The 26,572-nt window shown below is 45.6% G+C and overlaps 3 protein-coding genes across 4 annotated transcripts in view; 1 reads left to right on the top strand and 2 right to left on the bottom strand.

The window, feature by feature from the left end:
* Nucleotides 1-1,500: 1,500 nt before the first annotated feature.
* On the bottom strand, nt 1,501-24,317 carry LOC120039315 (uracil phosphoribosyltransferase homolog). The gene is made up of 7 exons (XM_038984771.1): nt 23,927-24,317; nt 18,465-18,507; nt 18,294-18,363; nt 9,723-9,785; nt 9,453-9,614; nt 3,229-3,327; nt 1,501-1,704 (listed from the first exon to the last, which is right to left on the bottom strand). Exons 1-7 carry the CDS (start codon nt 24,199-24,201, stop codon nt 1,598-1,600), a joined length of 819 nt encoding a protein of 272 aa, XP_038840699.1. The 5' UTR covers nt 24,202-24,317; the 3' UTR covers nt 1,501-1,597.
* LOC120039314 (hyphal wall protein 2-like) lies at nt 3,340-6,868 on the bottom strand. Of its 2 annotated transcripts, XM_038984770.1 has the most exons (3): nt 6,306-6,868; nt 4,088-5,927; nt 3,340-4,048 (listed from the first exon to the last, which is right to left on the bottom strand). In XM_038984770.1, the coding sequence occupies exons 1-3, from the start codon at nt 6,835-6,837 to the stop codon at nt 3,475-3,477; spliced, it is 2,946 nt and encodes a 981-aa protein (XP_038840698.1). In that variant the 5' UTR covers nt 6,838-6,868; the 3' UTR covers nt 3,340-3,474. The 2 variants fall into 2 exon arrangements, with proteins under 2 accessions (XP_038840698.1, XP_038840697.1); XM_038984769.1 differs by having other exon boundaries at nt 3,340-5,927.
* Nucleotides 24,318-24,559: 242 nt separating the features above from the next.
* The window catches only part of abcb7 (ATP-binding cassette, sub-family B (MDR/TAP), member 7), a 61,622-nt gene continuing 59,609 nt past the window's right edge, over nt 24,560-26,572 (top strand). The window contains exon 1 of the mRNA XM_038984772.1: nt 24,560-24,737. Within this exon, the coding sequence (XP_038840700.1) occupies nt 24,588-24,737 (150 nt within the window). The 5' untranslated portion in view covers nt 24,560-24,587. The remainder of the gene's footprint in view (nt 24,738-26,572) is intronic.

Raw genomic sequence — 26,572 nt, 5'->3', positions numbered from 1 at the left:
TTGGTTAACATAGAGGTTCTGGGAACATCAGAAGTGGGGGAAATGAACTATATTCTGGTAATCTGACCAACTGAACATATGCGGTGGTACTTAAGGTATATTATGTCAGTTCGGTTGCCCTCTGACACATTCTCATCAATGATAGAATGACATAAACTCTACTGTGGAAAGTCTAAATGTCAGAGATATCGGATTCACATGGAATTGTTGTTTAATTCAAATGTTTGAATATGACATTATTTGTGAAGAGATGAAATTTAATTTTAGCTTCCAAATGAGAGATGTGTTTTCATAAGTTTGGGCTTCTGGTCAACTAGGGGCCCGCCCCTGTGAAGAGACATGGGTAATAGACTTTTCAGACACACCCCTCTCCCTCCACTATAAAAGCCACTGACAAGAATATAACTTCCTGTTCCGGGTACACCAGGATGACGGTCCGGTGTCAGAATGGTTCAGATAATAACTACAGAAGTGATAAAGCCAACATCAGCATGGACTTTGATTGTGAATGGTATGAACTTTGAACTCGTATTCACTACAGAAGTGATATCTCCAAGCCGTTGAGTTAGCAACAGCTAAACGCAGGTTAGGAAGGACAGTCCAAGTATCCCGTCTACTACACACAACGTATCCCGTGACTACCAGATACATTCTTCAAAGGACAGAGGACTCGGGTTGGCGACACGGTCCATCTACCACCAACCTACTGAAGCGCAGCTCAGAGTAAATATGTATTGCATTTTCCTCTTCAAATGGGCGGTAATTTAGAATGCATAAGATACTGTATTTACGATAGTACAGCTCGCCTATGTTCAAGTCTCCCGCTCTTTCACTAGGACTCAGCCCCTTCCCTTTGTGTAACAAGCTGTCATATCTATTCCGCCCGCTAGGGACGTTTTTCTGTGTGACGTAATTTGTGATCAAGTTATGATTTAATTGTATATGTGTGATTCTGTGTGATTAGTTAGGTATTTAGTAAATAAATAATTAAACCCAATTTTCTATTGCTGATTCAACTTGTTAGCCAGGATTCTTGCAGATAACCAAGGACTTACAACTTTCAGATGAGACTGAATATAATGACGATTAATGTGACTTATGGATGTAAAATCTTACTAAATCTTTAAGAGTTTATTCGAAAGATAACAGCTCTATAAATATTCTTTCGTGGTGTCCCTCTCTAGTTAATTAATATTTACATGATTAGTTCAATCAGGTAATATTAATTACGGAGAAATTATTTTATAGAATAGCATGTCATAGCAATTAATCTGGCATAGTCAAAGACACGACAGGAGGAACAGCGGTAGGACTATTATGACTCTCAGTAACATCAGATAATAACACGTACCGTAGATAATGAAGTTATATGACTCTCAGTAACATCAGATAACACGTACCGTAGATAATGAAGTTATATGCCTCTCAGTAACATCAGATAATAACACGTACCGTAGATAATGAAGTTATATGACTCTCAGTAACATCACATCTAAAAAGTTCAGCATTGATTTTTTTATTTTATTCACACTGATCTTAGGGATGTCTGGTGTGTTGTGGTCTGGTCTGGTGTGGTTCGGTCTGGTGTGTGTGTTTGTCATTCTGTCCCAAAGTACTTCTGTCCAAAGTGTGTGGGGGCGACCGGGTGCAGCTCTGTGGTGAGCAGGGTGATCTCTGGGAACTCTTGGAGGATGGCCTTGGCTCCTAGAGAGATGTAGAGAAAGGAGGAGATAGTGAGAGACAGTGGAGGACGGATGTAGAGAGGCAAATAAAGGGAGGATGAGAGAGAGGAGTGTTCCTTACCGTGTGGGGTGGAGAAGAGAAGGATAATGTGTTACCTACCGTGTGGGGTGGAGAAGAGAGAGAGAGGAGGATAATGTGTTACCTACCGTGTGGGGTGGAGAAGAGAGAGAGAGGAGGATAATGTGTTACCTACCGTGTGGGGTGGAGAAGAGAGAGAGAGGAGGATAATGTGTTACCTACCGTGTGGGGTGGAGAAGAGAGAGAGAGGAGGATAATGTGTTACCTACCGTGTGGGGTGGAGAAGAGAGAGAGAGGAGGATAATGTGTTACCTACCGTGTGGGGTGGAGAAGAGAGAGAGAGGAGGATAATGTGTTACCTACCGTGTGGGGTGGAGAAGAGAGAGAGAGGAGGATAATGTGTTACCTACCGTGTGGGGTGGAGAAGAGAGAGAGAGGAGGATAATGTGTTACCTACCGTGTGGGGTGGAGAAGAGAGAGAGAGGAGGATAATGTGTTACCTACCGTGTGGGGTGGAGAAGAGAGAGAGAGGAGGATAATGTGTTACCTACCGTGTGGGGTGGAGAAGAGAGAGAGAGGAGGATAATGTGTTACCTACCGTGTGGGGTGGAGAAGAGAGAGAGAGGAGGATAATGTGTTACCTACCGTGTGGGGTGGAGAAGAGAGAGAGAGGAGGATAATGTGTTACCTACCGTGTGGGGTGGAGAAGAGAGAGAGAGGAGGATAATGTGTTACCTACCGTGTGGGGTGGAGAAGAGAGAGAGAGGAGGATAATGTGTTACCTACCGTGTGGGGTGGAGAAGAGAGAGAGAGGAGGATAATGTGTTACCTACCGTGTGGGGTGGAGAAGAGAGAGAGGAGGATAATGTGTTACCTACCGTGTGGGGTGGAGAAGAGAGAGAGAGGAGGATAATGTGTTACCTACCGTGTGGGGTGGAGAAGAGAGAGAGAGGAGGATAATGTGTTACCTACCGTGTGGGGTGGAGAAGAGAGAGAGGAGGATAATGTGTTACCTACCGTGTGGGGTGGAGAAGAGAGAGAGAGGAGGATAATGTGTTACCTACCGTGTGGGGTGGAGAAGAGAGAGAGGAGGATAATGTGTTACCTACCGTGTGGGGTGGAGAAGAGAGAGAGGAGGATAATGTGTTACCTACCGTGTGGGGTGGAGAAGAGAGAGAGGAGGATAATGTGTTACCTACCGTGTGGGGTGGAGAAGAGAGAGAGGAGGATAATGTGTTACCTACCGTGTGGGGTGGAGAAGAGAGAGGAGGATAATGTGTTACCTACCGTGTGGGGTGGAGAAGAGAGAGGAGGATAATGTGTTACCTACCGTGTGGGGTGGAGAAGAGAGAGAGGAGGATAATGTGTTACCTACCGTGTGGGGTGGAGAAGAGAGAGAGAGGAGGATAATGTGTTACCTACCGTGTGGGGTGGAGAAGAGAGAGAGGAGGATAATGTGTTACCTACCGTGTGGGGTGGAGAAGAGAGAGAGGAGGATAATGTGTTTGGGTTGGAGTCCATGCTCAATCAACACCTGCACCGCCTCGATCACAGTGTTACCTGTACCTGGACACACACACACAGTATTACCTGTACCTGTACCCGGACGGACGGACGGACGGACGGACGGACGGACGGACGGACGGACACACACACACACACAGTTCAGTGCTAGGGTGCATGATGAGTAACCTTGTCTGAGACCTGAAGACTTCAGTGAGATACCTGAGATACAGTGGATCTAGTAGCGGTACCGGTCAGTCTGGTAACATTATGTCTGGATCTAGTAGTGGTACCGGTCAGTCTGGTAACATTATGTCTGGATCTAGTAGTGGTACCGGTCAGTCTGGTAACATTATGTCTGGATCTAGTAGCGGTACCGGTCAATCTGGTAACATTATGTCTGGATCTAGTAGTGGTACCGGTCAGTCTGGTAACATTATGTCTGGATCTAGTAGTGGTACCGGTCAGTCTGGTAACATTATGTCTGGATCTAGTAGTGGTACCGGTCAGTCTGGTAACATTATGTCTGGATCTAGTAGCGGTACCGGTCAGTCTGGTAACATTATGTCTGGATCTAGTAGTGGTACCGGTCAGTCTGGTAACATTATGTCTGGATCTAGTAGTGGTACCGGTCAGTCTGGTAACATTATGTCTGGATCTAGTAGTGGTACCGGTCAGTCTGGTAACATTATGTCTGGATCTAGTAGTGGTACCGGTCAGTCTGGTAACATTATGTCTGGATCTAGTAGTGGTACCGGTCAGTCTGGTAACATTATGTCTGGATGTAGTAGTGGTACCGGTCAGTCTGGTAACATGTCTGGATCTAGTAGTGGTACCGGTCAGTCTGGTAACATTATGTCTGGATCTAGTAGTGGTACCGGTCAGTCTGGTAACATTATGTCTGGATCTAGTAGTGGTACCGGTCAGTCTGGTAACATTATGTCTGGATCTAGTAGTGGTACCGGTCAGTCTGGTAACATTATGTCTGGATCTAGTAGTGGTACCGGTCAGTCTGGTAACATTATGTCTGGATCTAGTAGTGGTACCGGTCAGTCTGGTAACATTATGTCTGGATCTAGTAGTGGTACCGGTCAGTCTGGTAACATTATGTCTGGATCTAGTAGTGGTACCGGTCAGTCTGGTAACATTATGTCTGGATCTAGTAGTGGTACCGGTCAGTCTGGTAACATTATGTCTGGATCTAGTAGCGGTACTGGTCAGTCTGGTAACATTATGTCTGGATCTAGTAGTGGTACCGGTCAGTCTGGTAACATTATGTCTGGATCTAGTAGTGGTACCGGTCAGTCTGGTAACATTATGTCTGGATCTAGTAGTGGTACTGGTCAGTCTGGTAACATTATGTCTGGATCTAGTAGTGGTACCGGTCAGTCTGGTAACATTATGTCTGGATCTGGCAGCGGTACCGGTCAGTCTGGTAACATTATGTCTGGATCTAGTAGCGGTACCGGTCAGTCTGGTAACATTATGTCTGGATCTAGTAGTGGTACCGGTCAGTCTGGTAACATTATGTCTGGATCTAGTAGTGGTACCGGTCAGTCTGGTAACATTATGTCTGGATCTAGTAGTGGTACTGGTCAGTCTGGTAACATTATGTCTGGATCTAGTAGTGGTACCGGTCAGTCTGGTAACATTATGTCTGGATCTAGTAGCGGTACCGGTCAGTCTGGTAACATTATGTCTGGATGTAGTAGTGGTACCGGTCAGTCTGGTAACATTATGTCTGGATCTAGTAGTGGTACCGGTCAGTCTGGTAACATTATGTCTGGATCTAGTAGTGGTACCGGTCAGTCTGGTAACATTATGTCTGGATCTAGCAGCGGTACCGGTCAGTCTGGTAACATTATGTCTGGATCTAGTAGTGGTACCGGTCAGTCTGGTAACATTATGTCTGGATCTAGTAGTGGTACCGGTCAGTCTGGTAACATTATGTCTGGATCTAGTAGTGGTACCGGTCAGTCTGGTAACATTATGTCTGGATCTAGCAGCGGTACCGGTCAGTCTGGTAACATTATGTCTGGATCTAGTAGTGGTACCGGTCAGTCTGGTAACATTATGTCTGGATCTAGTAGTGGTACCGGTCAGTCTGGTAACATTATGTCTGGATCTAGTAGCGGTACCGGTCAGTCTGGTAACATTATGTCTGGATCTGGCAGCGGTACCGGTCAGTCTGGTAACATTATGTCTGGATCTAGTAGCGGTACCGGTCAGTCTGGTAACATTATGTCTGGATCTAGCAGCGGTACCGGTCAGTCTGGTAACATTATGTCTGGATCTAGCAGCGGTACCGGTCAGTCTGGTAACATTATGTCTGGATCTAGTAGTGGTACCGGTCAGTCTGGTAACATTATGTCTGGATCTAGTAGTGGTACCGGTCAGTCTGGTAACATTATGTCTGGATCTAGTAGTGGTACCGGTCAGTCTGGTAACATTATGTCTGGATCTAGTAGCGGTACCGGTCAGTCTGGTAACATTGGGTCTGGATCTAGTAGTGGTACCGGTCAGTCTGGTAACATTATGTCTGGATCTGGCAGCGGTACCGGTCAGTCTGGTAACATTATGTCTGGATCTAGTAGTGGTACCGGTCAGTCTGGTAACATTATGTCTGGATCTAGTAGTGGTACCGGTCAGTCTGGTAACATTATGTCTTGATCTGGCAGCGGTACCGGTCAGTCTGGTAACATTAGGTCTGGATCTAGTAGTGGTACCGGTCAGTCTGGTAACATTATGTCTGGATCTGGCAGCGGTACCGGTCAGTCTGGTAACATTATGTCTGGATCTAGTAGTGGTACCGGTCAGTCTGGTAACATTATGTCTGGATCTAGTAGTGGTACCGGTCAGTCTGGTAACATTATGTCTGGATCTAGTAGTGGTACCGGTCAGTCTGGTAACATTATGTCTGGATCTAGTAGTGGTACCGGTCAGTCTGGTAACATTATGTCTGGATCTAGTAGTGGTACCGGTCAGTCTGGTAACATTATGTCTGGATCTAGTAGTGGTACCGGTCAGTCTGGTAACATTATGTCTGGATCTAGTAGTGGTACCGGTCAGTCTGGTAACATTATGTCTGGATCTAGTAGTGGTACCGGTCAGTCTGGTAACATTATGTCTGGATCTAGTAGTGGTACCGGTCAGTCTGGTAACATTATGTCTGGATCTAGTAGTGGTACCGGTCAGTCTGGTAACATTATGTCTGGATCTAGTAGTGGTACCGGTCAGTCTGGTAACATTATGTCTGGATCTAGTAGTGGTACCGGTCAGTCTGGTAACATTACGTCTGGATCTAGTAGTGGTACCGGTCAGTCTGGTAACATTATGTCTGGATCTAGTAGTGGTACCAGTCAGTCTGGTAACATTACGTCTGGATCTAGTAGTGGTACCGGTCAGTCTGGTAACATTATGTCTGGATCTAGTAGTGGTACCGGTCAGTCTGGTAACATTATGTCTGGATCTAGTAGTGGTACCGGTCAGTCTGGTAACATTATGTCTGGATCTAGTAGTGGTACCAGTCAGTCTGGTAACATTACGTCTGGATCTAGCAGCGGTACCAGTCATTACGGTTCCTTATTTCACTGAAAGAATAAAAGTTTTGGTTTCAAAATAATAGTTCCGGATTCGACCATATCAATGACCAAAGGCTCGTATTTCTGTGTGTTATTATATTATAATTAAGTCTATGATTTGATAGAGCAGTCTGAGCGGTGGTAGGCAGCAGCAGGCTCATAAGCATTCATTCAAACTTTCCTGTGTTTGCCAGCAGCTCTTAGCAATGCTTGAAGCACAGCGCTGTTTATGACTTCAAGCCTATCAACTCCCGAGATTAGGTGGCAATACCATAGTGCCTATAAGAACATCCAATAGTCCATTTTGCCACAACTTTGGAAGAATGCTTGGGGTCATTGTCCATTTGGAAGACCCATTTGCGACCAAGCTTGAACTTCCTGAATGATATGTTGAGATGTTGCTTCAGTATATCCACATTTCCCTCCCTCATGATGCCATCTATTGTGTGAAGTGCACCAGTCCCTCCTGCAGCAAAGCACCCCCACAACGTGATGCTGCCACCCCGTGCTTCACGGTTGGGATGGTGTTCTTCGGCTTGCAAGCCTCCCCCTTTTTCATCCAAACATAACGATGGTCATTATGGCCAAACAGTTTTATTTTTGTTTCATCAGACCAGAGGACATTTCTCCAAAAAGTATGATCTTGTCCCCATGTGCAGTTGCAAACCGTAGTCTGGCTTTTTTATGGCGGTTTTGGAGCAGTGGCTTCTTCCTTGCTGAGCCGCCTTTCAGGTTATGTCTATATAGGACTCGTTTTACTGTGGATATAGATACTTTTGTACCTGTTTCCTCCAGCATCTTCACAAGGTCCTTTGCTGTTGTTCTGGGATTGATTTGCACTTTTCGCACCAAAGTACGTTCATCTCTAGGAGACAGAACACGTCTCCTTCCTGAGCGGTATGACGGCTGCGTGGTCCCATGGTGTTTAAACTTGCGTACTATTGTTTGTACAGATGAACATGGTACCTTCAGGCGTTTGGTTCATCCTTGGGAGCAATTTCCAGACTTGTGGAGGTCCACAATATGTTTTCTGAGGTCTTGGCTGATTTCTTTTGATTTTCCCATGATGTCAAGTAAAGAGCCACTGAGTTTGAAGGTAGGCCTTGAAATACATCCACAGGTACACCTCCAATTTACTCAAATGATGTCAATTAGCCTATCAGAAGCTTCTAAAGCCATTACATCATTTTCTGGAATTTTCCAAGCCTTTTAAAGGCACATTCAACTTAGTGTATGTAAACTTCTGACCCACTAGAATTGTAATACAGTGAATTATAAGTGAAATAATCTGTCTGTAAACAATTGTTGGAAAAATTACTTGTGTCATGCACAAAGTAGATGTCCTAACCGACTTGCCAAAACTATAGTTTGTTAACAAGAAATTTGTGGAGTGGTTGAAAAACAAGTTTTAATGACTCCAACCTAAGTGTACGTAAACTTCCGACTTCAACTGTATTTCATATGTTCTGAGCAACGAACTTAAACGTTAGCTTTTTTTACACATATTGCACTTTTACTTTCTTCTCCAACACTTTGTTTTTGCATTATTTAAACCAAATTGAACATGTTTCATAATTTATTTGAGACTAAATTGATTTTATTTATGTATTATATTAAGTTAAAATAAGTGTTCATTCAGTATTGTTGTAATTGTCATTATTACAACAAAAAAATAAAAATATCGGACGATTTAATCGGTATCGGCTTTTTGGTCCTCCAATAATCGGTATCGGCTTTTTGGTCCTCCAATAATCGGTATCGGCGTTGAAAAATCATAATCGGTCGACCTCTAATTGTGATATCATTATGGGGTATTGTGATGTCATTCTGGGGTATTGTGATGTCATTATGGGGTATTGTGATGTCATTCTGGGGTATTGTATGTAGTTTGATGAGGGAAAAAAACGATTTAATCCAATTTAGAATAAGGCTGTAATGTAACCGAAAGGTTGCAAGATTGAATCCCCGAGCTGACAAGGTACAAATCTGTCGTTCTGCCCCTGAACAAGGCAGTTAACCCACCGGTCCTAGGCTGTCATTGTAAATAAGAATTTGTTTTTAACTGACTTGCCTAGTTAATTAAAGGCATTTTTTTTTTTTTTAAATGGGTCTGAATACTTTCAGAATGCACTGTATGTCCAGGTGTATAACTAGACTGGTGCACATTAAGAATATAATTTGAAGTTATTAGCTGAGAGTTTATAAATTGGGTGGTAGTTATCTAGGTCAGAAGGATCTCCACCTTTGTAAAGGGGGAGGACATGCACCGCCCTCCAGATCTTGTTTTCAGAAACCATTCTTTCCAATAGGTGGCCAGCTGAGGGAAAATGGTTATTAAAACCATCACAAATGTCATTTTTTGTCTGTTGTGGGACCAGAAGCTGTCATAACCTGCTGGGCAATGAGGGGGGTTTGACTGAATTTGATCAACTGCTGGTTCTAATGTATTTGTCTAAAGTTAATGACGACATGTTAACAACAGGAAATTATACTTTTTCACCATTTTCACTATTTGCCTGGCTGAAAAAAACTCCAGGATTAGGAAAAATAACCCAACATTCAAGACATCTGTAATATCTTCCCCTTTGACAGGATCTTTTTACTTACTCAGTATTGGGTACATGAGCAGCACCTTCCTCCTGTTTATGTCTGGGGGGAACTTAGCATAGTAGACCTTAGCCTCCTGGGTCTCTTCATCACTCTGGATCAGGATCTTCCCGATGCGGATGGACCTACAACAGTCCCTCAGACCCTGCTCCATGGCCTCACCTGGGGGATGGACAGACACAGGTCCCTAAACAGGTCAGGTATGTGAAAAGAAAAGACATATTTTTAAGTAGAGGGGGATACCAGAAAGGTTGTTTGTCTTGAACTCACCACTTCTCATGATGCTGACTCCACAGTTACCTCTCTCAAACTTTACACCTTCATACATGTGTCCTGGAGAGACATGAAGCAGAATGTGGATAGTGTGTACGGGTCGGCGTGTAGAGGTTAGGGGTCGGCGTGTAGAGGTTAGGGGTCAGCGTGTAGAGGTTAGGGCTCGGCGTGTAATTAGGGCATCCACCCACACGGTGCTCAGAATGACAGAAATCACATTTAGAATATGGTAATTCATATAAACAGAACATGCAAGTCGAGGATGCAACGATGTGAGGTAAGCAGGAATCAGGAGGATAGAATTATGGTCAGATTTGCCAAATGGAGGGTGAGGGAGTAAAGGTGGTCTAGAGATATTTTCCCTCTGGTTGCACATTAAACATGCTGGTAAAAATGAGGTAAAATGGATTTAAGTTTCCCTGCATTAAAGTCCCCGGCCACTAGGAGCACCGCCTCAATGAGCATTTTCCCATTTGCTCATTGTATGCAGTCTTAGTGCCAGCATCGGTTTGTAGTGGTAGACAGCTACAATGAATATAGATGAGAACTCTTTTGGTAAATAGTGTGGTCTACAGCTTATCATGAGATACTCTACCTCAGGCGAGCAAAACCTCAAGACTTCCTTAGATTTCGTGCACCAGCTGTTGTTTACAAATATACATAGACCGTCACCCCTTGTCTTACCAGAGGCTGCTGTTCTATCCTGCCGATACAGTGTATAACCTGCCACCCCTTGTCTTACCAGAGGCTGCTGTTCTATCCTGCTGATACAGTGTATAACCTGCCACCCCTTATCTTACCAGAGGCTGCTGTTCTATCCTGCTGATACAGTGTATAACCTGCCACCCCTTATCTTACCAGAGGCTGCTGTTCTATCCTGCTGATACAGTGTATAACCTGCCACCCCTTGTCTTACCAGAGGCTGCTGTTCTATCCTGCTGATACAGTGTATAACCTGCCACCCCTTGTCTTACCAGAGGCTGCTGTTCCATCCTGCTGATACAGTGTATAACCTGCCACCCCTTGTCTTACCAGAGGCTGCTGTTCTATCCTGCTGATACAGTGTATAACCTGCCACCCCTTATCTTACCAGAGGCTGCTGTTCCATCCTGCTGATACAGTGTATAACCTGCCACCCCTTGTCTTACCAGAGGCTGCTGTTCCATCCTGCTGATACAGTGTATAACCTGCCACCCCTTGTCTTACCAGAGGCTGCTGTTCTATCCTGCTGATACAGTGTATAACCTGCCACCCCTTGTCTTACCAGAGGCTGCTGTTCTATCCTGCTGATACAGTGTATAACCTGTCACCCCTTATCTTACCAGAGGCTGCTGTTCTATCCTGCTGATACAGTGTATAACCTGCCACCCCTTGTCTTACCAGAGGCTGCTGTTCTATCCTGCTGATACAGTGTATAACCTGCCACCCCTTGTCTTACCAGAGGCTGCTGTTCTATCCTGCTGATACAGTGTATAACCTGCCACCCCTTGTCTTACCAGAGGCTGCTGTTCTATCCTGCTGATACAGTGTATAACCTGCCACCCCTTGTCTTACCAGAGGCTGCTGTTCTATCCTGCTGATACAGTGTATAACCTGCCACCCCTTGTCTTACCAGAGGCTGCTGTTCTATCCTGCTGATACAGTGTATAACCTGCCACCCCTTGTCTTACCAGAGGCTGCTGTTCTATCCTGCCGATACAGTGTATAACCTGCCACCCCTTGTCTTACCAGAGGCTGCTGTTCTATCCTGCTGATACAGTGTATAACCTGCCACCCCTTGTCTTACCAGAGGCTGCTGTTCTATCCTGCCGATACAGTGTATAACCTGCCACCCCTTGTCTTACCAGAGGTGTCTGTTCTATCCTGCTGATACAGTGTATAACCTGCCACCCCTTGTCTTACCAGAGGCTGCTGTTCTATCCTGTTGATACAGTGTATAACCTGCCACCCCTTATCTTACCAGAGGTGTCTGTTCTATCCTGCTGATACAGTGTATAACCTGCCACCCCTTGTCTTACCAGAGGCTGCTGTTCTATCCTGCTGATACAGTGTATAACCTGCCACCCCTTGTCTTACCAGAGGCTGCTGTTCTATCCTGCCATGACAGTGTATAACCTGCCACCCCTTGTCTTACCAGAGGCTGCTGTTCTATCCTGCTGATACAGTGTATAACCTGCCACCCCTTGTCTTACCAGAGGCTGCTGTTCTATCCTGCTGATACAGTGTATAACCTGCCACCCCTTGTCTTACCAGAGGCTGCTGTTCTATCCTGCTGATACAGTGTATAACCTGCCACCCCTTGTCTTACCAGAGGCTGCTGTTCTATCCTGCTGATACAGTGTATAACCTGCCACCCCTTATCTTACCAGAGGCTGCTGTTCTATCCTGCTGATACAGTGTATAACCTGCCACCCCTTGTCTTACCAGAGGCTGCTGTTCCATCCTGCTGATACAGTGTATAACCTGCCACCCCTTGTCTTACCAGAGGCTGCTGTTCTATCCTGCCATGACAGTGTATAACCTGCCACCCCTTGTCTTACCAGAGGTGTCTGTTCTATCCTGCTGATACAGTGTATAACCTGCCACCCCTTGTCTTACCAGAGGCTGCTGTTCTATCCTGCTGATACAGTGTATAACCTGCCACCCCTTGTCTTACCAGAGGTGTCTGTTCTATCCTGCTGATACAGTGTATAACCTGCCACCCCTTGTCTTACCAGAGGCTGCTGTTCTATCCTGTTGATACAGTGTATAACCTGCCACCCCTTGTCTTACCAGAGGCTGCTGTTCTGTCCTGCTGATACAGTGTATAACCTGCCACCCCTTGTCTTACCAGAGGCTGCTGTTCTATCCTGCTGATACAGTGTATAACCTGCCACCCCTTGTCTTACCAGAGGCTGCTGTTCTATCCTGCTGATACAGTGTATAACCTGCCACCCCTTGTCTTACCAGAGGCTGCTGTTCTATCCTGCTGATACAGTGTATAACCTGCCACCCCTTGTCTTACCAGAGGCTGCTGTTCTATCCTGCTGATACAGTGTATAACCTGCCAGCTGTATGTTATTCATGTCGTTATTCAGCCACGAGATATTACAGTTAATGTCCCGTAGGTAAGATATACAGCCACGAGATATTACAGTTAATGTCCCGTAGGTAGGATATACAGCCACGAGATATTACAGTTAATGTCCCGTAGGTAGGATATACAGCCACGAGATATTACAGTTAATGTCCCGTAGGTAGGATATACAGCCACGAGATATTACAGTTAATGTCCCGTAGGTAGGATATACAGCCACGAGATATTACAGTTAATGTCCCGTAGGTAGGATATACAGCCACGAGATATTACAGTTAATGTCCCGTAGGTAGGATATACAGCCACGAGATATTACAGTTAATGTCCCGTAGGTAGGATATACAGCCACGAGATATTACAGTTAATGTCCCGTAGGTAGGATATACAGCCACGAGATATTACAGTTAATGTCCCGTAGGTAGGATATACAGCCACGAGATATTACAGTTAATGTCCCGTAGGTAGGATATACAGCCGCGAGATATTACAGTTAATGTCCCGCAGGTAGGATATACAGCCACGAGATATTACAGTTAATGTCCCGTAGGTAGGATATACAGCCACGAGATATTACAGTTAATGTCCCGTAGGTAGGATATACAGCCACGAGATATTACAGTTAATGTCCCGTAGGTAGGATATACAGCCGCGAGATATTACAGTTAATGTCCCGCAGGTAGGATATACAGCCGCGAGATATTACAGTTAATGTCCCGTAGGTAGGATATACAGCCACGAGATATTACAGTTAATGTCCCGTAGGTAGGATATACAGCCACGAGATATTACAGTTAATGTCCCGTAGGTAGGATATACAGCCACGAGATATTACAGTTAATGTCCCGTAGGTAGGATATACAGCCACGAGATATTACAGTTAATGTCCCGTAGGTAGGATATACAGCCACGAGATATTACAGTTAATGTCCCGTAGGTAGGATATACAGCCACGAGATATTACAGTTAATGTCCCGTAGGTAGGATATACAGCCACGAGATATTACAGTTAATGTCCCGTAGGTAGGATATACAGCCACGAGATATTACAGTTAATGTCCCGTAGGTAGGATATACAGCCACGAGATATTACAGTTAATGTCCCGTAGGTAGGATATACAGCCACGAGATATTACAGTTAATGTCCCGTAGGTAGGATATACAGCCACGAGATATTACAGTTAATGTCCCGTAGGTAGGATATACAGCCACGAGATATTACAGTTAATGTCCCGTAGGTAGGATATACAGCCACGAGATATTACAGTTAATGTCCCGTAGGTAGGATATACAGCCACGAGATATTACAGTTAATGTCCCGTAGGTAGGATATACAGCCACGAGATATTACAGTTAATGTCCCGTAGGTAGGATATACAGCCACGAGATATTACAGTTAATGTCCCGTAGGTAGGATATACAGCCACGAGATATTACAGTTAATGTCCCGTAGGTAGGATATACAGCCACGAGATATTACAGTTAATGTCCCGTAGGTAGGATATACAGCCACGAGATATTACAGTTAATGTCCCGTAGGTAGGATATACAGCCACGAGATATTACAGTTAATGTCCCGTAGGTAGGATATACAGCCACGAGATATTACAGTTAATGTCCCGTAGGTAGGATATACAGCCACGAGATATTACAGTTAATGTCCCGTAGGTAAGATATACGTGCCCGTAGTTCAACTATTTTATTATCCAATGATTGTACGTTGGCTAATAGGACCGATGGTAAAGGCAGATTACCCACTCGCCATCGGATCCGTGTCTTTCTCCTGCGAATGACGGGGACGAGGGCCTTGTCGGGTGTCTGGACTAAATCCTTTGCGTCCGACTCGTTATAGAAAAAGACCGTATTCCAGTACGGGGTGAGTAATCGCTGTCCTGATATCTAGAAGCTATTTTCGGTCACAAGATACGGTGGCAGAAACATTATGTACAAAATAAGTTACGCTAAAAAACACAATAGCACAATTGGGTTAAGGGACCGTAAAACAGCAGCCATTATTATTAACAGAGATTTTTTTTTTTTAAAACAGCCATTAGATATTTAGTAAATAGATCTAATAGGCTACTTTGAAGCAAGGTAAGACACGCCTCATATGTATCAAAACGTTCACATTTCAAACAATTAAATGATGTTTTCAAAATGCCTGCTGCCTCATTGGGAAGTAATGTGAGAAGCCCTGACGAAGCCCTGACGCAGCCCTGACGAAGCCCTGACGAAGCCTTCCGTTGAACATTCCACGTTCAAAACAACTGGGATTTTGTTTTCCCGTCTAACTCAGAATTCCAACGCGGGAACTCTGGACTCTTTCTAGAGCTCCGACTTTTCGACCTGAAGATCACCGACGTCATGATTTGTGCAGTGCACTCGGAGTAGGGGTTAGGGAGTAAGAGTCAGTACCTGTAGGAGTGGTCACAGTGCACTCTGAGTAGGGGTTAGGGAGTAAGAGTCAGTACCTGTAGGAGTGGTCACAGTGCACTCTGAGTAGGGGTTAGGGAGTAAGAGTCAGTACCTGTAGGAGTGGTCACAGTGCACTCTGAGTAGGGGTTAGGGAGTAAGAGTCAGTACCTGTAGGAGTGGTCACAGTGCACTCTGAGTAGGGGTTAGGGAGTAAGAGTCAGTACCTGTAGGAGTGGTCACAGTGCACTCTGAGTAGGGGTTAGGGAGTAAGAGTCAGTACCTGTAGGAGTGGTCACAGTGCACTCGGAGTAGGGGTTAGGGAGTAAGAGTCAGTACCTGTAGGAGTGGTCACAGTGCACTCGGAGTAGGGGTTAGGGAGTAAGAGTCAGTACCTGTAGGAGTGGTCACAGTGCACTCGGAGTAGGGGTTAGGGAGTAAGAGTCAGTACCTGTAGGAGTGGTCACAGTGCACTCGGAGTAGGGGTTAGGGAGTAAGAGTCAGTACCTGTAGGAGTGGTCACAGTGCACTCTGAGTAGGGGTTAGGGAGTAAGAGTCAGTACCTGTAGGAGTGGTCACAGTGCACTCGGAGTAGGGGTTAGGGAGTAAGAGTCAGTACCTGTAGGAGTGGTCACAGTGCACTCGGAGTAGGGGTTAGGGAGTAAGAGTCAGTACCTGTAGGAGTGGTCACAGTGCACTCTGAGTAGGGGTTAGGGAGTAAGAGTCAGTACCTGTAGGAGTGGTCACAGTGCACTCTGAGTAGGGGTTAGGGAGTAAGAGTCAGTACCTGTAGTAGTGGTCACAGTGCACTCTGAGTAGGGGTTAGGGAGTAAGAGTCAGTACCTGTAGGAGTGGTCACAGTGCACTCTGAGTAGGGGTTAGGGAGTAAGAGTCAGTACCTGTAGGAGTGGTCACAGTGCACTCTGAGTAGGGGTTAGGGAGTAAGAGTCAGTACCTGTAGGAGTGGTCACAGTGCACTCTGAGTAGGGGTTAGGGAGTAAGAGTCAGTACCTGTAGTAGTGGTCACAGTGCACTCTGAGTAGGGGTTAGGGAGTAAGAGTCAGTACCTGTAGGAGTGGTCACAGTGCACTCTGAGTAGGGGTTAGGGAGTAAGAGTCAGTACCTGTAGGAGTGGTCACAGTGCACTCGGAGTAGGGGTTAGGGAGTAAGAGTCAGTACCTGTAGGAGTGGTCACAGTGCACTCGGAGTAGGGGTTAGGGAGTAAGAGTCAGTACCTGTAGGAGTGGTCACAGTGCACTCGGAGTAGGGGTTAGGGAGTAAGAGTCAGTACCTGTAGGAGTGGTCACAGTGCACTCGGAGTAGGGGTTAGGGAGTAAGAGTCAGTACCTGTAGGAGTGGTCACAGTGCACTCGGAGTAGGGGTTAGGGAGTAAGAGTCAGTACCTGTAGGAGTGGTCACAGTGCACTCGGAGTAGGGGTTAGGGAGTAAGAGTCAGTACCTGTAGGAGTGGTCACAGTGCACTCGGAGTAGGGGTTAGGGAGTAAGAGTCAGTACCTGTAGGAGTGGTCACAGTGCACTCGGAGTAGGGGTTAGGGAGTAAGAGTCAGTACCTGTAGGAGTGGTCACAGTGCACTCGGAGTAGGGGTTAGGGAGTAAGAGTCAGTACCTGTAGGAGTGGTCACAGTGCACTCGGAGTAGGGGTTAGGGAGTAAGAGTCAGTACCTGTAGGAGTGGTCACAGTGCACTCGGAGTAGGGGTTAGGGAGTAAGAGTCAGTACCTGTAGGAGTGGTCACAGTGCACTCGGAGTAGGGGTTAGGGAGTAAGAGTCAGTACCTGTAGGAGTGGTCACAGTGCACTCGGAGTAGGGGTTAGGGAGTAAGAGTCAGGACCTGTAGGAGTGGTCACAGTGCACTCGGAGTAGGGGTTAGGGAGTAAGAGTCAGTACCTGTAGGAGTGGTCACAGTGCACTCGGAGTAGGGGTTAGGGAGTAAGAGTCAGTACCTGTAGGAGTGGTCACAGTGCACTCGGAGTAGGGGTTAGGGAGTAAGAGTCAGTACCTGTAGGAGTGGTCACAGTGCACTCGGAGTAGGGGTTAGGGAGTAAGAGTCAGTACCTGTAGGAGTGGTCACAGTGCACTCGGAGTAGGGGTTAGGGAGTAAGAGTCAGTACCTGTAGGAGTGGTCACAGTGCACTCGGAGTAGGGGTTAGGGAGTAAGAGTCAGTACCTGTAGGAGTGGTCACAGTGCACTCGGAGTAGGGGTTAGGGAGTAAGAGTCAGTACCTGTAGGAGTGGTCACAGTGCACTCGGAGTAGGGGTTAGGGAGTAAGAGTCAGTACCTGTAGGAGTGGTCACAGTGCACTCGGAGTAGGGGTTAGGGAGTAAGAGTCAGTACCTGTAGGAGTGGTCACAGTGCACTCGGAGTAGGGGTTAGGGAGTAAGAGTCAGTACCTGTAGGAGTGGTCACAGTGCACTCGGAGTAGGGGTTAGGGAGTAAGAGTCAGTACCTGTAGGAGTGGTCACAGTGCACTCGGAGTAGGGGTTAGGGAGTAAGAGTCAGTACCTGTAGGAGTGGTCACAGTGCACTCGGAGTAGGGGTTAGGGAGTAAGAGTCAGTACCTGTAGGAGTGGTCACAGTGCACTCGGAGTAGGGGTTAGGGAGTAAGAGTCAGTACCTGTAGGAGTGGTCACAGTGCACTCGGAGTAGGGGTTAGGGAGTAAGAGTCAGTACCTGTAGGAGTGGTCACAGTGCACTCGGAGTAGGGGTTAGGGAGTAAGAGTCAGTACCTGTAGGAGTGGTCACAGTGCACTCGGAGTAGGGGTTAGGGAGTAAGAGTCAGTACCTGTAGGAGTGGTCACAGTGCACTCGGAGTAGGGGTTAGGGAGTAAGAGTCAGTACCTGTAGGAGTGGTCACAGTGCACTCGGAGTAGGGGTTAGGGAGTAAGAGTCAGTACCTGTAGGAGTGGTCACAGTGCACTCGGAGTAGGGGTTAGGGAGTAAGAGTCAGGACCTGTAGGAGTGGTCACAGTGCACTCGGAGTAGGGGTTAGGGAGTAAGAGTCAGTACCTGTAGGAGTGGTCACAGTGCACTCGGAGTAGGGGTTAGGGAGTAAGAGTCAGTACCTGTAGGAGTGGTCACAGTGCACTCGGAGTAGGGCAGCTGGTTCAGTCCTTCCTCCACCACCAGTCTGATCTGAGGATGAAGATCAACAGTTCTAACTCTTCATGCTATTTTTCCAGGAAATGAACTACTGTAGTTACTAGCTAGCTGGTGACTTGTAAAATGAATCTTACCAGTCGGTCTGCACAGAACACAAAATCCCCTCTGCTGGTTGTCCTGCAAAACATGAACAAACATAATTTGTCCTGTTGAGGCCACAGCACCTTGTTACCTTGCTCCCACCTCTGAGTTGAGTACACACACACGGCGTCGGAGAAGATGGCTGATGTTTTTACGTGTCCCCAAACGATTGTGTTTTTATGTTTGTTTTTTTGCGTTGTTTGTAACTTATTTTGTACATAATGTTGCTGCTACCATCTCTTATGACCGAAAATAACTTCTGGACTTCAGAACAGCGATTACTCACCACGGAATGGCAGAAGCTTTTGTTTTTCCTTTAACGAGTCCGACGAGCCCGACATACTGCTTTCCCGGGAACAAAACCCAAATCCCCGTCATTTGCGTGAATAAAAGAGGATGGAGGTCGGGCTGCCTTCTGAGAATTCGTAGGCGATTGAATAAACCCCCCTTGCCTTCTGTCCTACTAGCTAGCGTGCAATCATTGGAAAATAAAATCAACGACCTACGAGGAAAATGAAACTACCAACGGGACATTTAAAAACTGTAATATCTTATGCTTCACGGAGTCGTGGCTGAACGACGACATTATCAACATACAGCTGGCTGGTTATACAGTCTATCGGCAGAATAGAACAGCAGCGTCTGGTAAGACAAGGGGTGGCAGACTATGCTTATATGTAAACAACAGCTGGTGCACGATATCTAAGGAAGTCTCAAGGTTTTGCTCACCTGAGGTAGAGTATCTCATGATAAGCTGTAGACCACACTATCTACCTAGAGAGTTTATCTGTATTTTACGTAGCTGTCTACATACCTCCACAGTCAGAGGCTGGCACTAAGACCGCACTCAATGAGCTGTATACCACCATAAGCAAACAGGAAAACGCTCACCCAGAGGCGGCGCTCCTAGTGGCCGGGGACATTAATGCAAATTTCTACCTGCATGTTAAATGTGCAACCAGAGGGGGGGAAAAGCGTACTCTAGACCACTTTTACTCCACACACAGAGACGCGTACAAAGCTCTCAATTGCCCTCCATTTGGAAAATCTGACCATAATACTATCCTCCTGATTCCTGCTTACAAGCAAAAACTAAAGCACGAAGCACCAGTGACTCGGTCAATAAGAAAGTGGTCAGATGAAGCAGATGCTAAGCTACAGGACTGTTTCGCTAGCACAGACTGGAATATGTTCCGGGATTCTTCCTATGGCATTGTGGAGTACACCGCATCATTCATTGGCTCCATCAAAAAGTGCATCGATGACGTCGTCCCCACAGTGACTGTACGTACATAACCCAACCAGAAGCCATGGATTACAGGCAACATCCGCACTGAGCTAAAGGCTAGAGCTGCCGCTTTCAAGGAGCGGTACTCTATCCCGGAAGCTTACAAGAAACACCGCTATGCCCTCCGACGAACCATCAAACAGGCAAAGTGTCAATACAAGACTAAGAACGAATCGTACTACACCGGCTCCGACACTCGTCGGATGTGGCAGGGCTTGCAAACTATTACACTGGTAGGCCCTCGTGTCACTGGTAGGCCCAGTGACACAAGCCTACCAGACGAGGTAAACTACTTCTATGCTCGCTTCGAGGAAAATAACACTGAAACATGCATGAGAGTTCCAGCTGTTCTGGACGACTGTGTGATCATGCTCTCCGCAGCCAATGTGAGTAACATTCACAATGCCGCAGGGCCAGACGGATTACCAGGACGTGTACTCCGAGCATGCGCTGACCAACTGGCAAGTGTCTTCACTGACATTTTCAACCTCTCCCTGTCCCAGTCTGTAATACCAACATGTTTTAAGCAGACCACCATATTCCCAGTGTCCAAGAACACTAAGGTAACCTGCTTAAATGACTACCGACTCGTAGCACTCACGTCTGTAGCCATGAAGTGCTTTGAAAGGCTGGTCATGGCTCACATCAACATTATCCCAGAAACCCTAGACCCACTCCAATTTGCATACCGCCCTAACAGATCTACACATGATGCAATCTCTATTGCACTCCACACTGCCCTTTCCCACCTGGACAAAAGGAACACCTATGTGAGAATGCTGTTCATTGACTACAGCTGAGCGTTCAGCACCATAGTGCCCTCAAAGCTCATCAATAAGCTAAGGACCCTGGACCCTAAACACCTCCCTCTGCAACTGGGTCCTGGACTTCCTGACGGGGCGCCCCCAGGTGGTAAGGGTAGGTAACAACACATCTGCCACGCTGATCCTCAACATAGGGGCCCCTCAGGGGTGCGTTCTCAGGCCCCTCCTGTACTCCCTGTTCATTCATGACTGCACGGCCAGGCACGACTCCAACACCATCATTAAGTTTGCCGATGACACAACAGTGGTAGGCCTGATCACCGACAATGACGAGACAGCCTATAGGGAGGAGGTCAGAGACCTGACCGTGTGGTGCCAGGACAACAACCTCTCCCTCAAACTGATCAAGACAAAGGAGATGATTGTAGACTACAGGAAAAGGAGGTCCAAGCACGCCCCCATTCTCATCGACAGGGCTGTAGTGGGAGCAGGTTGAGAGCTTCAAGATCCTTGGTGTCCACATCACCAACAAACTAACTAGAATGGTCCATGCACACCAAGACAGTTGTGAAGAAGGCACGACAAAACCTATTCCCCCTCAGGAGACTGAAAATATTTGGCATGGGTCCTCAGATCCTCAAAAGGTTCTACAGCTGCACCACCGAGAGCATCCTGACCGGTTGCATCACCGCCTGTTATGGCAACTGCTCGGCCTCCGACAGCAAGGCACTACAGAGGGTAGTGCCTACGTCCCAGTACATCACTGGGGCCAAGCTTCCTGCCATCCAGGACCTCTATACCAAGCGGTGTCAGAGGAAGGCCCTAAAAATTGTCAAAGACTCCAGCCACCCTAGTCATAGACTGTTCTCTCTGCTACCTTTTAAAATATTTTATCAAGGTTTAAGATAAATGATTAAATAATTCTACCCGGAAACTTAACCATTAGGGATTAGAGGTTATGTAGCATAGACAAGGAGTAATTAAAGCTGATAAACATAAGTCCAACTAGGTTGGACCTGGGAAGAGAGGAATGTATGTGTGTGCCGAAAGAAAACAAAGAGGATCATTAACGTTTGAACCGACCCGGCTATAACTCTGGGGAGATAAGATAGGACAGGGAGATAAGATAGGACAGGGAGATAAGACAGGACAGGGAGATAAGACAGGACAGGGAGATAAGACAGGACAGGGAGAACCCCTCCAGGTTTCCCTTATCCGGGGGGGACTGGAACTGTCAGCTGGGTAGTGGTCAACTGTGGTGAGAATTGTAGAGACCAAGAAAGCTCTTCAATTGTTAGTGTGTATGTATGTGCGTATGTTAAGAGAAGGTTATAAAGGGAACATCATTGTATATGCACAGGAGAGCTCTCGCAAATAAACTTGGATTTGATCAATTGTGAGCTCTGTCTGTTTCATTTAAAACCAGAACTTTACAACCTCTGGGTTGCAGACCGATTAAGATCATTTAAATTTATAAACATTGATTACAAAATTCTATAACACTACCGCACTGCAAGCGGTACCGGAGCGCCAAGTCTAGGTCCAAGAGGCTTCTAAACAGCTTCTACCCCCCATAAGACTCCTGAACATCTAATCAAATGGCTACCCAGACTATTTGCATTGCCCCCCGCCCCTTTTTACTCCACTGTTACTCTGTTATTATCTATGCATAGCCACTTTAATAACTCTACCTACATGTACATATTACCTCAATTAATCGGTGCCCCGCACATTGACTCGGTATCCCCCTGTATAAAGTCTCGCTATTGTTATTTTACTGCTGCTCTTTAATTACTTGTTACTTTTATTTCTTATTCTTATTTTTTAAACTGCATTGTTGGTTAGGGGCTCGTAAGCAAGCATTTCACCTGTTGTATTCATCATTTCACTGTGAGGTCTACACCTGTAGTATTAGCATTTCACTGTGAGGTCTACTACACCTGTTGTATTCAGCATTTCACTGTGAGGTCTACACCTGTAGTATTAGCATTTCACTGTAAGGTCTACTACACCTGTTGTATTCAGCATTTCACTGTGAGGTCTACTACACCTGTAGTATTAGCATTTCACTGTGAGGTCTACTACACCTGTAGTATTAGCATTTCACTGTAAGGTCTACTACACCTGTTGTATTCAGCATTTCACTGTAAGGCCTACACCTGTAGTATTAGCATTTCACTGTAAGGTCTACTACACCTGTTGTATTCAGCATTTCACTGTAAGGTCTACACCTGTAGTATTAGCATTTCACTGTAAGGTCTACTACACCTGTTGTATTCAGCATTTCACTGAGGTCTACACCTGTAGTATTAGCATTTCACTGTAAGGTCTACTACACCTGTTGTATTCAGCATTTCACTGTGAGGTCTACTACACCTGTTGTATTCAGCATTTCACTGTAAGGTCTACTACACCTGTAGTATTAGCATTTCACTGTGAGGTCTACTACACCTGTAGTATTAGCATTTCACTGTAAGGTCTACTACACCTGTTGTATTCAGCATTTCACTGTAAGGTCTACACCTGTAGTATTAGCATTTCACTGTAAGGTCTACTACACCTGTTGTATTCAGCATTTCACTGTAAGGTCTACACCTGTTGTATTCAGCATTTCACTGTGAGGTCTACTACACCTGTAGTATTAGCATTTCACTGTAAGGTCTACTACACCTGTTGTATTCAGAATTTCACTGTAAGGTCTACACCTGTAGTATTAGCATTTCACTGTAAGGTCTACTACACCTGTTGTATTCAGCATTTCACTGTGAGGTCTACTACACCTGTTGTATTCAGCATTTCACTGTGAGGTCTACCTACACCTGTTGTATTCAGCATTTCACTGTGAGGTCTACTACACCTGTTGTATTCAGCATTTCACTGTGAGGTCTACTACACCTGTTGTATTCAGCATTTCACTGTGAGGTCTACCTACACCTGTTGTATTCAGCATTTCACTGTGAGGTCTACACCTGTTGTATTCAGCATTTCACTGTAAGGTCTACCTACACCTGTAGTATTCAGCATTTCACTGTAAGGTCTACTACACCTGTTGTATTCAGCATTTCACTGTGAGGTCTACTACACCTGTAGTATTCAGCATTTCACTGTAAGGTCTACTACACCTGTTGTATTCAGCATTTCACTGTAAGGTCCTCTACACCTGTTGTATTCAGCATTTCACTGTAAGGTCTACTACACCTGTTGTATTCAGCATTTCACTGTGAGGTCTACCTACACCTGTTGTATTCAGCATTTCACTGTAAGGTCTACCTACACCTGTTGTATTCAGCATTTCACTGTAAGGTCTACTACACCTGTTGTATTCAGCGCATGTGACAAATAACATTTGATTTGAAACACTATGTAGCCAAATAAAAACATGATCACCAAGACAAACACTCACTTGTCTCTGATGATGGTCTGTAATTCTAGTATCTGACTGTTAAGAGGAAGCAGTTTGAGTTGAGGTCCAAGGTTTAAAACATCTGGGCCGAGCCCACCACCATTCGGACAGTTCCCGTTCAAACGCTGTTTATTGACGTCATCCACCGCTTCAGAGATTGGCGCCACCGGAACGCTGCTGCTTTTGTTACTGCTCGCGGCGAACCGAACATGCTTGGTTAAGTTATGTTCTTGGCCGGTAGTAACGTTATTTAACGACTGGTTGTGGCAGGGCATGTTGCTGTACTCACTGTATATTGTTAAAAACCGAATAAAGTTAGCTATTTGCTGACAACGAGCCGTACGTGTCACAACGTTGGTGACGTCAACACACCCGCCTGGTTTCAGGAAATGACGACAATTCCCACAACACTTAGGAAGGTCACAAGTACGTGATTGTTTAGAAATCGTATCAATCAGAAGAGTAAAACCTACATTACAAGCAACACGTCGAAATGTTATTTGATTAAGTATATAATGACCACATGTTTAGAAATAGCCACATAGATAGCTATTGTGATTTTATTCCTTTAAAAAGTAATGAATGACGACGGGGGCAAAGTTCGTTCTAATAGGAAATTGCGTAAGTTTGTTCGTTATCGAACCCGCCTTCCTTTGGCAAAATGGCTCCGCTGTTGGTACCGCTGGAATGCATTTTACACCTGCAAAGAAGAAAATTGGCTATTTTACTGCAAAAGACAAGTTTTTATCATGTTTGGAGAGGAGGTAACAAACCGAATGGGAAACAACGGAAACAACAGACTACTTATTTGGTGAGGGGGAGAAGGACACTGTTCTGAGAGTCACACTTTCGACACAAGCTGACAAGGGCACATCAACATGTTATAACGTTATCCAGTTTGGGATGACCGTGTGTTGATAAGTTATATTATAGTAATATGTGGCAGCTACCAGAAAGTTAAGCTAACCAAGCTTGTGGTGCATGTTTTCACAAGATTGCCATGGCTGTCGATGTTTTGCTAGGTAGGTAGCCAGCCTTGCCTGCTACTCGTAGCCGGCAAGTTGAGGTGAAAGTGATTTCGACACATTACTAACTAACGTTAGCTAAATATACTTTGATAACTAACTAAAGTTACACCTCATACGTAGCTTGTTGGGTAAATTTGTCACCGAGGTATATAGTTTGTGGGCCCCAGTGAGTGGGTTACGTGTTGACCATTTACAGTTGTCATTTAGTAGAAGCTCTTATACCTTCACGACTTACAGGAGTAATTGGGGTTAAGTGTCTTGCTGAAGGGCACATCGACAGATTTTTCACCTAGTCGGTTCAGGGATTCGACCCAACGCTCTCAACCGCTAGGCTGTTTGCCTACTTTGGAACTGACCGAGTAAAACGTGTCAGTACACAGTATGTCCCGTGAGATAAGACGCCAACCTGGAACCGACTGATATTGGCTGAACTTGGCAAACACCATTGGCGTATTCATTAGGCCAATTGTGTTGCAAAACGTTTCGTAAACGGAAGCGAACGAAACTGGGAGGGACCTACCTGAATTTGTCCAATAGAAACTCTAGAAATGTAATGTTTTGCAACTGTTTGGACTAATGATTACACCCCAGGTTGTAAGCGAGCTAATACTACTGGTATGATGACAGACTTTACTCATAGTTGTTGGACAACACTGTCACAATGTGAACCAACTCGGGATGCCGAGTATGGAACGTAGCCGCGATGCCGAGTATGGAACGTAGCCGCGATGCCGAGTATGGAACGTAGCCGCGATGCTGAGGCGGCCTTGAAAAGCGTAAATGTCTTGTCAAGTATTCAACCTCTTTGTTATGGCATAAGTAACTTCAGGAGTAAAAATGTACCCAACAAGTCACATGATGAGCTGCATGGACTCTGTGTGCAGTAATGGTGTTTAACAGGATTTTTGAATGACAACCTCATCTCTGTACCCCACACATACAATTATCTGTAAGGTCCCTCAGTCGAGCAGTCAAACACAGATTCACCACAAAGACCAGGGAGGTTTTCCAATGCCTTGCAAAGACGGGCACCTATTGGTAGATGGGGTATAAAGAATACATTAAAAAGCAGACATTGACTAACCCTTTGAGCATGGTGAAGCTCAAAGGGACACATCCTTATTCTACACACTACACAGCCTTATTCTACACACTACACAGCCTTATTCTACACACTACACAGCCTTATTCTACACACTACACAGCCTTATTCTACACACTACACAGCCTTGTTCTACACACTACACAGCCTTGTTCTACACACTACACAGCCTTGTTCTACACACAATACCCCATAATGACAAAGTGTAAACAGGTGTTTAGAAATATTTGCAAATAAATAAAAAAATAGATTATTTACGTAAGTGTTCAGACCCTTTGCTTTGAGACTTGAAATCGAGCTCAGGTACCGGTCGTTGGAGTGGGATGGTGTGGTGGGTCTGTGTCTGTCAGATCTGATACTGTGTACCGGTCATTGGAGTGGGATGGTGTGGCGGGTCCGTGAGGAGCTTTTGACCATGTCTTTGGATTCCTCATGTCTTACTCATTGTTTGAAAACAGTTTGGTCCAAATCGGATGTCGGGTACGAAATGTATTGAATATTATTTGGATCCTATAA

The sequence above is a fragment of the Salvelinus namaycush genome, unplaced genomic scaffold (assembly GCF_016432855.1).
Source record: "Salvelinus namaycush isolate Seneca unplaced genomic scaffold, SaNama_1.0 Scaffold264, whole genome shotgun sequence".
NCBI lineage: Eukaryota > Metazoa > Chordata > Actinopteri > Salmoniformes > Salmonidae > Salvelinus > Salvelinus namaycush.
The sequence above is the reverse complement of the archived record's forward strand: the minus strand, read 5'-3'. Positions and strand labels throughout refer to the sequence as shown.